The 14,339-nt window shown below is 46.0% G+C and overlaps 1 protein-coding gene across 1 annotated transcript; it reads right to left on the reverse strand.

Moving 5' to 3' along the window:
* Nucleotides 1–656: 656 nt before the first annotated feature.
* Nucleotides 657–4,468, reverse strand: LOC127003213 (uncharacterized). The gene is made up of 2 exons (XM_050869588.1): nucleotides 4,170–4,468; nucleotides 657–3,150 (listed from the first exon to the last, which is right to left on the reverse strand). The coding sequence occupies exons 1-2, from the start codon at nucleotides 4,462–4,464 to the stop codon at nucleotides 2,978–2,980; spliced, it is 468 nt and encodes a 155-aa protein (XP_050725545.1). The 5' UTR covers nucleotides 4,465–4,468; the 3' UTR covers nucleotides 657–2,977.
* Between the last annotated feature and the right edge of the window lie 9,871 nt (nucleotides 4,469–14,339).

The raw sequence follows: 14,339 nt of genomic DNA on the forward strand, positions 1-14,339 counted from the left end.
TCTTCTTCATCATCATCACCTTCCTTCCTTTACTCCTTCATCCAGCACCTCTACCCGTAATAAACACTCGAACAAGCATCTCGTAAAAGTGGTCATAAAGTGTTAGCAGCAGCGGTGATGGGATGACGCAACAAGGGATGTGCACCAGGCGAGCGTACTACGTAATACCTGTCCTTGGGAAGTCTGTTAGGTGACTGAGAGGTAGATTGTTTGCTCCCCTGATTATATACCTCCAGGAAAGGCGTAAAGATTTGAAAGGCTGAAGGAAGGAGTGCTGGTGTGTGTGTTGGGAGGAGGAGTGAAGGTTGGTGTGTGTGGTGGAGGGGGGGGGGGGAGTAGAGGATTGGTGTGCTGTGTGTGTGTGTGTGTGTGCGTATTTACCTAGTTGTAGTTTTACAGGGCCTGGGCTTTACGCTCGTGTGTGTGTGTGTGTGTGTGTGTGTGTGTGTGTTATATTCAAAGCAACGTTCGAACTGCAGTTTTTTTTCTATATTTCTTTTGCTGAAATTCGAACTTTTTTGTGTGTTTTTTTCATGTCATTTTTCTGTGTCCTGAGTAACGGGGAAACATTGATCCTGAACACGAGAAGAAAGTTTTGGAAATATCAACATGTTTTTTTTTTTCTTCAAGGGATTGTTTTGCATACAACACAAGACTTCAGTACAAAAAATCTTTATTCCAGTAACGGTGATCACGTAACACTGTAAACAACAAAAGGTTTCCTCCCAGTCACTCGGCAGCGCCACTCGGCTCAAGAAACAACCAATGGATGAAGAGAACCACTCCAACGCCTTACGAGGAATACTTTTCTTTTGCTTGTCTGCCTCTTCGCTGTTTATGTCTGCAGCCAACTCCCGGGTGCGCCTTGCTGGATCTTTTTCTTTTATTTACAGTAGCGGAAACAGCTTAATGGCAAACTCAAAAAGAAAACAAACCAGCCCGTTTAACACTTCTCCTGCAACAGAAAACAGAAAAGAGCGGCCAAAAGAGATATCATTTCTGAATGGAGAGGTGTCCTGATATGCCCCTCCCCTTACCCTGATACATTAATAGTGTTTTCCCTATATGTAATTATGAAGCTCGTGAATATAGCATTGGTCATGAATATTGTTGTCCAGTCTGCTCCTATCACTGCACAAACAGCCTCAATATGCATGAAATATCTCGTCGTCCGGGGAGAGCGCCGTGACCTGTCTTGTACAAAACTTCCGTGGAGCTGAGACCGCGCCTGCAGTCCTGATTGAATAGTGTGTGGGGATCATGGAGGTAGAATTGGTGGAGTCGACATGGGCTGCTAATCCCATTCATTGAGGTGAAGCCGCCAAACTGTCATGTTTAGGGCCGCAAGATGGGGGATACCCGGGTGAGAGCTCACGCCCACTACCGTAGTTGCTACCTCCAGACCCCGTCTCATCCATTATGATGGTGGTGTTTTTTATTACCGTTCATTTATTGATACGAGAATCCAGGTGGGCGAGCCTGGCCGAGCCCATCGAGGGGGAGCCTGACCTGACAACACCTGACACTTGAAAACCTCACCTCCATGACTTCACCAATAAATAGCACTTAGCGACAGCTTTGATTATCTGAAATAAAAGTGAGTCTACTACGATCGATCCATACAGCTGCGGAAATCCATGCAGGTGGGCGAGCCTGGCCGAGCCCATTAAGGGGGAGCCTGACCTGACAACACCTGACACTTGACAGATGACAAATGACAGTTCGGCGGCTTCACTGATCAGGGCTGATGTCGACTCCAGCACTTATACCTTCATGGTGGGGATGCTTCCTTCAGTTCAGTTCAGCTCGTCAGTTTAGTTCGGCCTGCGGTTAGATGTGAGCGTGTATGAGTAAGGTTAGTAGAGGGAGGGACCGTCGCGCGCCCATACCAGTGTTCTCCAAAGTCGTTATCGTGCCCTTGGTCGTGCCCTGGTGCTGGGTTACGGTGGACTGCTCACGTTGACGCTGCCTCATAAACTCAACAGCAACCTAAGAGCACACAGTCGTCCCATTCTTGGCTCCAGTTTTAAAGCAGTTCGCGCATGACGTCACACTGTTCCGCTGGCAATGATTCTAATTCCAGGCTCCTTGTTTTCGCTACCTTTAACTTACATTCTATTTGTCACACACTAGTTATCCCTTTAATATTAGTATTTTCTATGGGAGGCCTGGAACCTAGAATCATAGATAGGAATCGTGTGACGTTATCATCCTGCAAATGGGACGAATGTGTGTTCTTAGACGTCGCAACGCCAGTCGGCGCTCGGCACGTCGTTCTTAGTACCGCAGTGTAGCGAGTGCCTCCTGTCCCTTACGCTGATGGAAACTAGAGAACGTCATTAGTATTTTTCTATTCCTAAAGTGAGAGGGCTCAAGTGGGTCGTTAGAACAAAACTGAGTAAAGTCTGGGGCATACGCTATAGCTGCGCGTGGCCTCGGTGCTCATCCCCGTCGCAATAGCTCTTGAGCCTGTGGTGGTGGGTAAGTTTTTCGGCGCGGTAAAGAGCAAAGTTTGATACGAAAACTGAGTCGCACTGAGAGAAAACTTTGAAGAACATTTAATAGTCCGTTCGTTCCAGAAACTATGAAAAAAAAACGTTCCCCATATGACAACAGTTTGGTTTCTCTTCCTCTAACCTCTTGATCGTGACAGCATGAAGCGAGTGGACCGCTGCGTCGTCACGGACGATGTTTCGCTAATTGTCGATCATTTGTAACGCGTGGATGAGAAAAGTAAGGCCCGTATTCTCAAACATTTACACACACACACACACACACACACATTTGGTAAGGCTTTCCTTGAGGTTGTTTTAGGAGCCTTATTGTAGTTTGACAAGGCCTCCATGACCGTGAAAAACCCTCAAGAGAACCCGACTAATTTCCTTTTTGGCCTTTGGAAATAGGTGTTGCGAGAGCCGAAAGCGTCTGAGAATACGGGCCTTTCAGATGTATTCGATGAGCCCCTGGGTGGCAGCGTCTACTCTATGCAAATCTTCCTCGCCATCCTGCCGAGGTTGGTGCCGTTGAGCAGCCTAACGCACTCGTCCTGGTGGCTCCGGAGGCGGCTGTGGATAAACTTCATCTGCTCCTTCACGCGGTCCGAGCATGCGGTGCACTGAAGGTTCTCCTGCACTGCGTACTTGATCATGACTGTGGGGAGAGAAGGGACGAGGTTAGGCGAGGGTTATTAGCCTGGTAACTGCGGGGGTCATGTTTCTTAGGTTAGGTTAAGTTAGGTTAGGTTAAAGGCCCCTCTAAGTAAAATAATGAGAAAGAATCATCACTCACGCAAATCATTTCATAATATATATCAACGCATATGTGATTAGTTGATGCATCATCTATTTTATGAGGTTTATATCATGGCAGAAATTTGGCCCATCGCTGGTACACGGTAAAGCCACTAATTTGGCCCGTCGCTGCTACCGGGTTAGGGATGGGTTCTGTTAAAGGCGATACATGACTGTGTTAAGAGCGTGATGGAGGTTTGGCGAGAGTTATCAGGGCTGGTTTATATTATAGGCGATACAGAACTGTGGTGAGAAGGAACTGGGTTAGGCAAAGGTTATCATGGCTGAGTTTTGTTATTGGTTTACTTGGCGAGGGAGGAACGGAAGGGTTAGGCAAGGGTTGTCAGGGCTGGTCTTTGTTATGGAGTAATGATGTATACACTCGACACTCATTTCCCATAGTGGACTGAACTCTTTGTTACTGTATTTGGAATTCTCTTACTTTACACTATTTGCAGGAGCAGTGCCAGCAGATTTTTTCTTTCCTCTTTTTGTTGCCTTGAACTCTATTCTCTCCTAAACAAAGTATGTCGCGTGCAGTGAAGAACAAGAAGGGCAAGAACAAGAACAGGAAGAACACTAACAAGAAAAACAAGAACAGGAGGGAGGAACAAGACGAACAACAAGAACAAAATCTGTCGCGTGCAGTAAAGAACAAGAAGGGCAAGAACAAGAAGAACAAGAACAGGAAGAACACGAACAAGAAAACAAGAACAAGAGGGAGGAACAAGACGAACAACAAGAACAAAAAGAACAAGAATAACAAGAGCAAGGCAAAGAAGGAATGGAAAGAAAAGAAAAGGAAGAACAACAAGAACAAAAACAAGAAAAAGGAAAATAAGAGAAAAGACGAGAGATCAGTGCATAGGCGACACTTACTTGACATGATCGGGGCTCGCTCGGTGCAGGCGGAGTCCCAGGGCTTGATCATGCAGTCGACGAAGTGCGTGATGTTGTCGTCGGAGAGAACCTGGCGCAGAGTCGCGTCGCTCTCGTCCGTGCCAGCGCCAAGGCCTGCGTGGATTTTGAACTGGGAGGCTGCCACCGTCACCAGCACCGCCACCAGCACCGCCGTTAGAGCTCTCTCCGCATTCAGCCTGAGGAAGGGGAAGGTTGTTAGTAGGTTACAGTGACGCATCGCACTCCGTCCTACTGCGACAAACGACCTCACCATCACCGTCACCAGCAAGACATGACCAAAAAGGAAAAGAAAAACAAACATAAACAAGCGCAAGAACAAGAAAGTGAATAAGGAAAAGAAAAAGATATAATGAAAAAGGCGAAGAAGAAGAAGACTAGGATAGAAAAGAGAGACTAAAAGAAAGAATGGAAAGGGGGGAGAGAGGGAACGAAAGGAGAGAGCGACAAAGACACTGAAAGAAAGAAAAAAGCAACGAATCATATAAAAAAAACAAGATCATTTAAATGGAGTTGTCTTAAATGACCAAGGATCAAGGTCAATATCAAGATCAAGGAGAGGTGGTAAGCCTATTATAAATCCCTCTTAAATGAAGAAAATCCAAGACTAATCTTTAGGGCTGGAGTTCAGAATCAGGGTGTAACATCAGGTATTAGCAGAGAGGAAGTAAAGTCATTACTGAAGAAAATCAAGAACGATAAAACGCTGGGACCAGATGAAATACCAGTTGAAGTTTGGAGAAGTCTGGGAGAAGACGGGATTGACATGCTCTGGGATTTGATGCAGAAAATTCATATTCAGGAACAAATACAGATGGAGTGGAGAGAGTGTTATCTCGCCTATCTATAAAGAGAAGGGCGATGTACAGGGCTACAGAGAAATAAAACTATTGTCCCACACCTTGAAGATCTGGGAAAGGCTGATGGATAGTAGGATCAGAGAAGAAACATCTATAGGAGATGGAAAGTATGGATTTATGCCAGGAAGGGGAACGTCAGATGCAGTATTTCCGCTGAGACAGATGTTGGAAAAACACAGAGAAAAGCAGAAGGGACTGCACATAGTATTCATAGACCTGGAGAAAGCGTACATTAGAGTGCCACATCAGGAGGTCTGGAGGCGTATGTGAGAGAAAGGAGTACCAGAAAAGTACATGCGGATGGTCCAAGATATGTATGAAGGAACAAGAACACAGGTCAGAAGTAGTGTTGGATTAACGGAATGGATACCAGTTAGAGTTGATTTACCGATCAGCTTAAAACTACTATCTTTTTCATTTTATAATGGATGTGATGTCTCGGGGGATACGAGATCAGTCTCCCTGGTGCATGTTGTATGCTGATGACATCGTGCTATGCAGCAGCAACAGTGATACAGTGCCTTCGAACTCCCGCTAACTATGACCTTTACATTTCATCCCGGAATCGTGCCAGATCTATTCTCCGACTTACCAAAACTTCTTTTATCAATAGAAAATGTCAACACCTTGCTTCTTCTAATTCTTCCCGTGACTTCTGGCATCTAGCCAAAAATATCTCCTCCAATTTCACTTCTTCCTCTTTCCCTCCTCTCCTTTCCCCTGACGGCAGCACTACCGTCTCATCTGTCTCTAAGGCTGAACTCTTCGCTCAAACTTTCTGTAAGAACTCCACCTTGGATGATTCTGGGCATATTCCTCCTACTCATCCCCCCCTCTGACTCCCTTATGCCTGTTATTAAGATTCTTCCAAATGATGTATTCTATGCCCTCTCTGGCCTCAACTCTCAGAAGGCTTATGGACCTGATGGAGTGCCTCCTATTGTCCTTAAAAACTGTGCTTCCGTGATGACAACCTGCCTGGTCAAAGTCTTTCGTCTCTGCCTATCAACATCTACCTTTCCTTCCTGCTGGAAATATGCCTGTGCCTAAGAAAGGTGACCATTCCAATCCCTCAAACTACCGCCCAATAGCTTTACTTTCATGTCTATCTAAAGCTTTTGAATCAATCCTTAACCGGAAGATTCAAAAGCACCTTTCCACTTCTAACCTTCTATCTGATCGCCAGTATGGGTTCCGCAAGGGGCGTTCTACTGGCGATCTTCTTGCTCTCTTAACTGACTCTTGGTCATCCTTCTTAGTCGTTTCGGTGAAACTTTCTCTGTTGCGCTAGACATATCGAAAGCCTTCGATAGAGTCTGGCACAAGTCTTTGCTTTCTAAACTGCCCTCTTTCGGATTCTATCCCTCTCTCTGTTCCTTTATCTCCAGTTTCCTTTCCGGCCGTTCTATCTCTGCGGTGGTAGACGGTCGCTATTCTTCCCCTAAACCTATCAACAGTGGTGTTCCACAGGGTTCTGTCCTATCACCCACTCTCTTCCTGTTATTCATCAATGATCTTCTTTCCATAACAAACCGTCCTGTCCACTCATACGCCGACGGCTCCACTCTGCATTATTCAACTTCTTTCAATAGAAGACCCTCTCAACAGGAAGTACACGACTCCAGACTGGAGGCTGCAGGGCAACAACCTCAGAACGTGCTATCATTTCCGATTGGGGCAGAAGGAACCTTGTGTCCTTCAATGCCTCAAAAACTTAATTTCTCCACCTATCAACTCGACACAATCTTCCAAACACCTATCCCCTATTCTTTGACAACACTCAGCTATCACCATCTTCAACACTAAACATCCTCGGTCATTCCTTAACTCAAAATCTCAACTGGAAACTTCACATCTCCTCTCTCGCTAAATCAGCTTCCTCGAGGTTGGGCGTTCTGTATCGTCTCCGCCAGTTCTTCTCCCCCGCGCAGTTGCTGTCCATATACAGGGGCCTTGTCCGCCCTCGTATGGAGTATGCATCTCACGTATGGGGGGGCTCCACTCACACAGCTCATCTGGACAGAGTGGAGTCTAAGGCTCTTCGTCTCATCAGCTCTCCTCCTCCTACTGATAGTCTTCTACCTCTTAAATTCCGCTGCCATGTTGCATCTCTTTCTATCTTCTATCGAAATTTTCATGCTGACTGCTCTTCTGAACTTGCTAACTGCATGCCTCTCCCCCCTCCGCGGCGCCGCTGCACACGACTTTTTACTCAAGCTCATCTCTATACTGTCCAAACCCTTAATGCAAAAGTTAACCAGCATCTCCATTCTTTCATTCCCTTCACTGGTAAACTCTGGAACAGCCTTCCTTCGTCTGTATTTCCTCCTGCCTACGACTTGAACTCTTTCAAGAGGAGGTTACTCCCGAAATTGACTTCTCTTTCGGCCACCTCTTTTGATTCTTTTTTAGGAGCAGTGAGTAGCGGGCTTTTTTTTTATTATTGTTTCCTTTTTTTTGTGCCCTTGAGCTGCCTCTTTTGTTGTAAAAAAAAAAAAAAAGTAGAGTTAAAATTACAGCAGCGAAGGAGAGCCTTGGAGGAAAGAGGCCATAAGATCAGCAGGAAGAAAACAGAATACCTGAGGTGCAACGAAGATCAAGACTCCAAGCTTACTATGTAAGGGAGAAGATTGAAGAGAGTGGATAAGATTTTAAATTCCTAGGTTCGATAGTGTTTGAGGAGGGGAATCAGATTAAGATATGACACCCAGAGTGCAGTCAGGGTGGAGAAACTGGAAAAGCTGGAGTAACTAGGAAGACACCTACCGAACGGGCGCAAGCCACTCCCGGTGAGGTATATATGGGAGGTGAGAAGGGAGCTGAAGCCTTCTAAAGACCCTTCCCATGTCCTCACTAACCGTTTCCCTATTGTCTCACCAACACCGGAGAGTAGTTCAGCATGCTCTCTAAGGACAGATCCTCTCTCTATCCACACCACACTACATTCACACAACATACACACCTTTTCCCAAAATTCATATTTATAAATGGCGCACCTTCACCTTGCCTCGGAGTCCCGCCTGAAGGGGGACCACAAATTCCCCCAGGGAGGACTCCCCTTCTGGCCGCCGACTTGAGAGGTGTCTTGATAACTCCTCGAACCTCTTTCTTATTAATTTCTTATTAATTTCGCGGTCTTCGTTCTAATTTTCATTCTGTGGAACACCATCTCTCTTCCTCTAAACCTCACCTTCTCTTCCTCACCGAAACACGGTTTCTGAGGCTACTGACAGCAATCTCTACTCTGTTCCTTCCTACTATCTCTATCCTAAATTTCAATCCAAAGCTGGATGTTGCTCCTACGTGCGCAACGACATCACTTGCTCTCGTGCCCACAACCTTGATTCTTCAGAATTTTCCACCATCTGGCTAAGACTTCATTGTCATTCTATTACTAAATACATCTGTGCTGTTTATCTCTCACCTAACTCTACTAAGTATGTAAAATTCTTTGACTACCTGAACTCTAAAGTGGAGTACATCTTGACCCACTCTCCCTTCGCTGAAATTTCCATCCTAGGAGATTTCAATGTTCACCACCAGCTTTGACTTTCATCCTCTTATATTATTAGTTTTTATAGTAACTGCGGGTAAGTGTTATGTTTTGTGATAAGGGCACGAACTGCTATCTCTCGTCAGGTCCGGTGTGTCGTTGCCTGCTTTCTCCAGTTGATTGAAGTTGTTCAGATAACACAATAGCCCTTTAAGTTAAGTGATGTGGATTATATTTTGGCCGAGCGGAGCCGTTAAGTTCACTTGGAGTTCACTTAATTTACTCTCTCTCTGGTATATTAAAAACTTGTTGCGTTTTAACTATATTAATAGTTTTACACAATAGTTTATGTGAGCGAGTCGCACGAAGATAAGCAAGCCACACCACACAGCGCGGAACGGCTGAGCACCACTCGCCTGCCCGTCACCTGTCTTCTCTCCTCTTCTCTGCGTTGCTCGCCCTTTTTAATGCATCTTGATTCGTCCCGGAAGGGTGTGGCTTCCGGTTGATGACTGCTGATGAAAGTCATCATTTGCTAATCCTTGCTGATCTAGCGTCAGCTCATCACAGCTTCCCACGGCCAAAAGCAAGACGTGTTGTTAAACATCCTGTTGTGCGACACCAACCGGGTGTCGCAACACATACAGTCATACATTCATATACACATGACGATATATATATTACACTCTTTCACTGACCAGCCTGGTCAACAAGCCTACAACTTTGCTATCCTCAACGATCTAGAGCAGTTGGTCCAGCACCCTACACGTATTCCCGACCGTCTTGGAGACAGGCCCAACATTCTAGACCTCTTCCTTACCTCTAACCCTTCTGCTTACTCTGTCAAACTGTTATCTCCGTTGGGCTAGTCCGATCACAACCTTATTTCTGTATCCTGTCCTATCGCTCCTGTACACCCTCTGGACCCAACGAAGAGGTGATGTTTCTGGCATTTTGCTTCAGTTCGGTGGGACGACCTGCGGATGTACTTTTCCGATTTCCCGTGGAATGATTATTGCTTCCAGGAGCGAGACCCCTCTGTGTGTGCTCAGCGCATCACAGAGGTGATTGTCTCTGGAATGGAGGCATTCATTTCACGTACTTTCTCTACTCCTAACGCTAAAAAGCCTTGGTTTAGGTTTAATCACGCTTGTTCTCGTGCTGTCAAAGATAGAGAGGCAGCTCACAAAAGGTACCAGAGCCTTCGAACTAATGTTAACCATGAACTTTACATTTCTGCCAGAAATCGTGCCATCTCTATTTTCCGACTAACCAAAAACTCTATCATTAAAAGAAAATGCCAAAACCTTGCTTTCTCAAACTCTTCCCGAGACTTCTGGCATCTAGCCAAAAACATCTCCAACTTCACTTCTTCATCTTTCCCTCCACTCCTCAGTCCTAACGACAACACTGCCGTCTCATCTCTCTCTAAGGCTGAACTCTTCTCTCAAATTATTTATCTAAAAACTCCACTCTGGATGATTCTGGGCATATTCCTCCTACTCATCCCCTCTCTGACTCTTTTATGCCTGTTATAAAGATTCTTAAAAGTGATGTTTTCTATGCCCTCTCTGGCCTCAATCCTCAGAAGGCTTATGGACCTGATGGAGTGCCTCCTAATGTCCTTAAAAACTGTGCCTCCGTGCTGTCACCCTGCCAGTCAACATCTACCTTTCCTTCCTGCTGGAAGTATGCCTTCATACAGCCTGTGCCTAAGAAGGGTGACCGTTCCAATCCCTTAAACTACCGTCCTATAGCTTTACTTTCTTGTCTATCTAAAGCTTTTGAATCAATCCTTAACCGGAAGATTCATAAGCACCTTTCCACTTCTGACCTTCTATCTGATCGCCAGTATGGGTTCCGCAAGGGGCGTTCTACTGGTGATCTCCTTGCCATCCTAACTGACTCTTGGTCATCCTCTCTTAGCTGTTTCGGTGAAACCTTTGCTATTGCGCTAGACATATCAAAAGCTTTTGATAGGGTCTGGCACAAATCTTTGCTTTCCAAACTACCCTCCTACGGTTTCTATCCTTTTCTCTGTACCTTTATCTCCAGTTTCCTTTCTGACCGTTCTATTTCTGCTGTGGTAGACGGTCACTGTTCCTCCCCTAAATCTATTAACAGTAGTGTCCCACAGGGTTCTGTCCTATCTCCCACTCTCTTTCTGTTGTTCATTGATGATCTTCTTTCCAAAACGAACTGTCCTATCCATTCTTACGCCGATGACTCCACTCTGCATTACTCAACTTCTTTTGATAAAAGACCCACCCTACAGGAACTTAACGATTCAAGGCTGGAGGCAACAAAACGCTTGGCCTCAGACCTTATTATTATTTCCGATTGGGGCAAGAGGAACCTGGTGTCCTTCAACGCCTCAAAAACACAGTTTCTCCACCTATCCACTCGACACAATCTTCCAAACAACTATCCCCTATTCTTTGACAACACTCAGCTATCACCCTCTTCAACACTAAACATCCTCGGTCAATCCTTAACTCAAAATCTCAACTGGAAACTTCATATCTCATCTCTTGCTAAATCAGCTTCCTCGAGGCTGGGCGTTCTGTACCGTCTCCGCCAGTTCTTCTCCCCCGCACAGTTGCTATCCATTTATAGGGGCCTTGTCCGCCCTCGTATGGAGTATGCATGCATCTCATGTGTGGGGGGGCTCCACTCACACAGCTCTCCTTGACAGAGTGTAGTCAAGGCCTCTTCGTCCCATCAGCTCTCCTCCTCATACTGATAGTCTTTTACTTCTGAAATTCCGCCGCCATGTTGCCTCTCTTTCTATCTTCTATCGATATTTCCACGCTGACTGCTCTTCTGAACTTGCTAACTGCATGCCTCCCCCCCTCCCACGGCCCCGCTGCACACTACTTTCTATTCATGCTAATCCCTATACTGTCCAAACCCCTTATGCAAGAGTCAACCAGCATCTTCACTCTTTCATCCCCCACGCTGGTAAACTCTGGAACAATCTTCCTTCATCTGTATTTCCTCCTGCCTACGACTTGAACTTTTTCAAGAGGAGGGTGTCAGGACACCTCTCCTCTTGAAATTGACCTCTCTTTTTGGCCACTCCTTTGACCTCTATTCAGGAGCAGTAAGTAGCGGGCTTTTTTTTTGTATTTTTCTTTATGCCCTAGAACTGTTTCAGCTGAAAAAAAAAGTGTTATGTGATCGTAGAATCAATTTGAAGATTAAAGGAAGAAAAAACAAGACAGTAGTAGGACAAGCAATGATGTATATGAAGCTGAAACGTGGCCGGTGAAAAAATGCAGGAAAAAAGTAGAATGTAGCTGAAATGAAAATGGTTAGGTGGATGTGTGGTGTAACGAAAATGGACAAGAAGGACAAGAAGGTAGTGGAAATGTCGAAGAAGACACGGGAAAGAAACGTGCAGTGGTTCGCCCGTGTGAAGAGAAGGGAAGTAACACAGAGAAGATGGGAGAAGAGGAGACGGAGAGGAAGACCAAAGAGGAGATGGTTGGACTTCGTAAAGGAGGAGTTGATAGAAAATCAACTGCCAGAAGACGATGTGTACGTATGAGGGGCCCCGGTGGAGGATGGCTGTCAAAAAACATCGACCCCCACATAAGAGTGAGGGAAGATGCACATAGATAGAAGATTCTGTGGTTCAGTGTATTCCGACTGACTCATGTAAACAAACTCGACTTCCATTTCCTTCACCTTGATATTATTTTGTTGTAGTTTCACTTAAAATTAAGGACAGACCGAAAAGTCTGGACTATAACGTCTGAGTGCCGTGAATATCAATGTAAATATCTGCAAATCTCACTCTTCATGTTCTCCCACTATCATAGCCATTATTTACTCATCTGCTATCATTTCACCCTTTTTCCTTTTCCCAATTTCCTTTTTTTCCCTTTCACTATCCTTCTCCTCGCTTCTCCCTCCTCTGCTTTTTCCCTCTTCTTTCCTCCCGTAGCACAATGTTTGGGAAATTGGGCGAGAGTTTTTTGGTTTCACGTAATCAAAATGTGGAAAGGTATCATTTGGGAAGGGGCAGATGTGTGTGTGTGTGTGTGTGTGTGTGTGTGTGTGTGTGTGTGTGTGTGTGTGTGTGTGTGTGTGTGTGTGTGTGTGTGTGTGTGTGTGTGTGTGTGTGTGTGTGTGTGTGTGTGTGTGTGTGTGTGTGTGTGTGTGTGTGTGTGTGTGTGTGTGTGTGTGTGTGTGTGTGTGTGTGTGTGTGTGTGTGTGTGTGTGTGTGTGTGTGTGTGTGTGTGTGTGTGTGTGTGTGTGTGTGTGTGTGTGTGTGTGTGTGTGTGTGTGTGTGTGTGTGTGTGTGTGTGTGTGTGTGTGTGTGTGTGTGTGTGTGTGTGTGTGTGTGTGTGTGTGTGTGTGTGTGTGTGTGTGTGTGTGTGTGTGTGTGTGTGTGTGTGTGTGTGTGTGTGTGTGTGTGTGTGTGTGTGTGTGTGTGTGTGTGTGTGTGTGTGTGTGTGTGTGTGTGTGTGTGTGTGTGTGTGTGTGTGTGTGTGTGTGTGTGTGTGTGTGTGTGTGTGTGTGTGTGTGTGTGTGTGTGTGTGTGTGTGTGTGTGTGTGTGTGTGTGTGTGTGTGTGTGTGTGTGTGTGTGTGTGTGTGTGTGTGTGTTAATAATAATAATAAACGGTTTGTTTGGTTGCGGCAGCCGTCAGGCTAAATTGACATATTATATACAATTTTTCTTCGCTAATGAAACAAGTACAAAGGGACAGGGAAATGGGGTCTGATATGTGTGGGGGTTGGGGCGATGTAGCTTGGGGTGGGGAGGAGGGGCGGTGGGGAGTGCAGTGCGGTGGTGCCGAGAGGGGGGCAATGTGCGGTCGCTTCAGATGCCATTGAGGTCAGGTCACGTGTTAATACTCAAATAAGACGCTGGGTACAGTTGACAGACGGTGTTGGTGGTGCTTTTGGAACGGTTATGGTGGGGGGGGGGGGTCACTCAGGTATACCCAGGATTAGTAAGGAGATGCTAAGCTCGGGGCGGCGAGACACAGGTGGTGGGTACTGCCCGGCTGGTTGATGTAATCGTGGGAACAAGTGCACATCGTTGATATAGTTACCGTACATCTTGCTCCGAACCTGAGTGACGAGGCTGCCACACTGCCTGACACCTGAACTGACCTTCCACTGCTGCTGGGTGACCTAGATGATGGTATCCTTCGGATCTTGAGGGTGTCGGCGCGGACGCTGTGGATGACGAGGTGTTGGCGACACACAGCTCACTATCCTTCCAGCACCACTAACACACTGCACTCACTGTATGTCTATACGTTACAACATTTCACAAAAAGTTCCTTGGAGTAACGAGTTCCTCGAATGAATGAGAAGGGGCGAGGAAGGGGGAGCGAAGAAAAAGGAAAAGGGTCAACAGGACGACCCTGTGGCTGCTATGGGGAGCGCCATGTCACACGTCTTGACCCCATGTGGGTCAGGAAAGGTGTGTGTGTGTGTGTGTGTGTGTGTGTGTGTGTGTGTGTGTAATTCACCACGGCATGGTAACGAGCTGGGCCCAGATGTTCAAACGCTCGCAGCGGCCACTACGACCATCGTAGTGCTAAGATTATCGTAACCCTCTCGTAACTCGCCTAAGGTGCATGTTCGAAAGATCTGAGAGCTGTCTTTACGATTTTCGGACCGCCATATTTGCTCGTAGTGCTGAGGATTTCGAGGAGCACCCTTACACTGATCGTAGGGTTGTGTGGTGAACGTTTCTTCATTATATAAACCGTAGATAACCTGTATGATGTCTTGTTTATTTATTTACCTCTCCTGCT

The sequence above is a fragment of the Eriocheir sinensis genome, chromosome 25 (genome assembly GCF_024679095.1).
Source record: "Eriocheir sinensis breed Jianghai 21 chromosome 25, ASM2467909v1, whole genome shotgun sequence".
NCBI classification, from domain to species: Eukaryota; Metazoa; Arthropoda; class Malacostraca; order Decapoda; family Varunidae; genus Eriocheir; species Eriocheir sinensis.

Coding starts and splice junctions, on each gene's coding strand:
- LOC127003213 (XM_050869588.1), bottom strand. CDS start 4,464: ATGGTGAGGTCGTTTGTCGCAGTAGGACGGAGTGCGATGCGTCACTGT. Junction 3,151..4,169: donor GCGAGCCCCGATCATGTCAA/GTAAGTGTCGCC, acceptor CTCTCCCCACAG/TCATGATCAAGTACGCAGTG.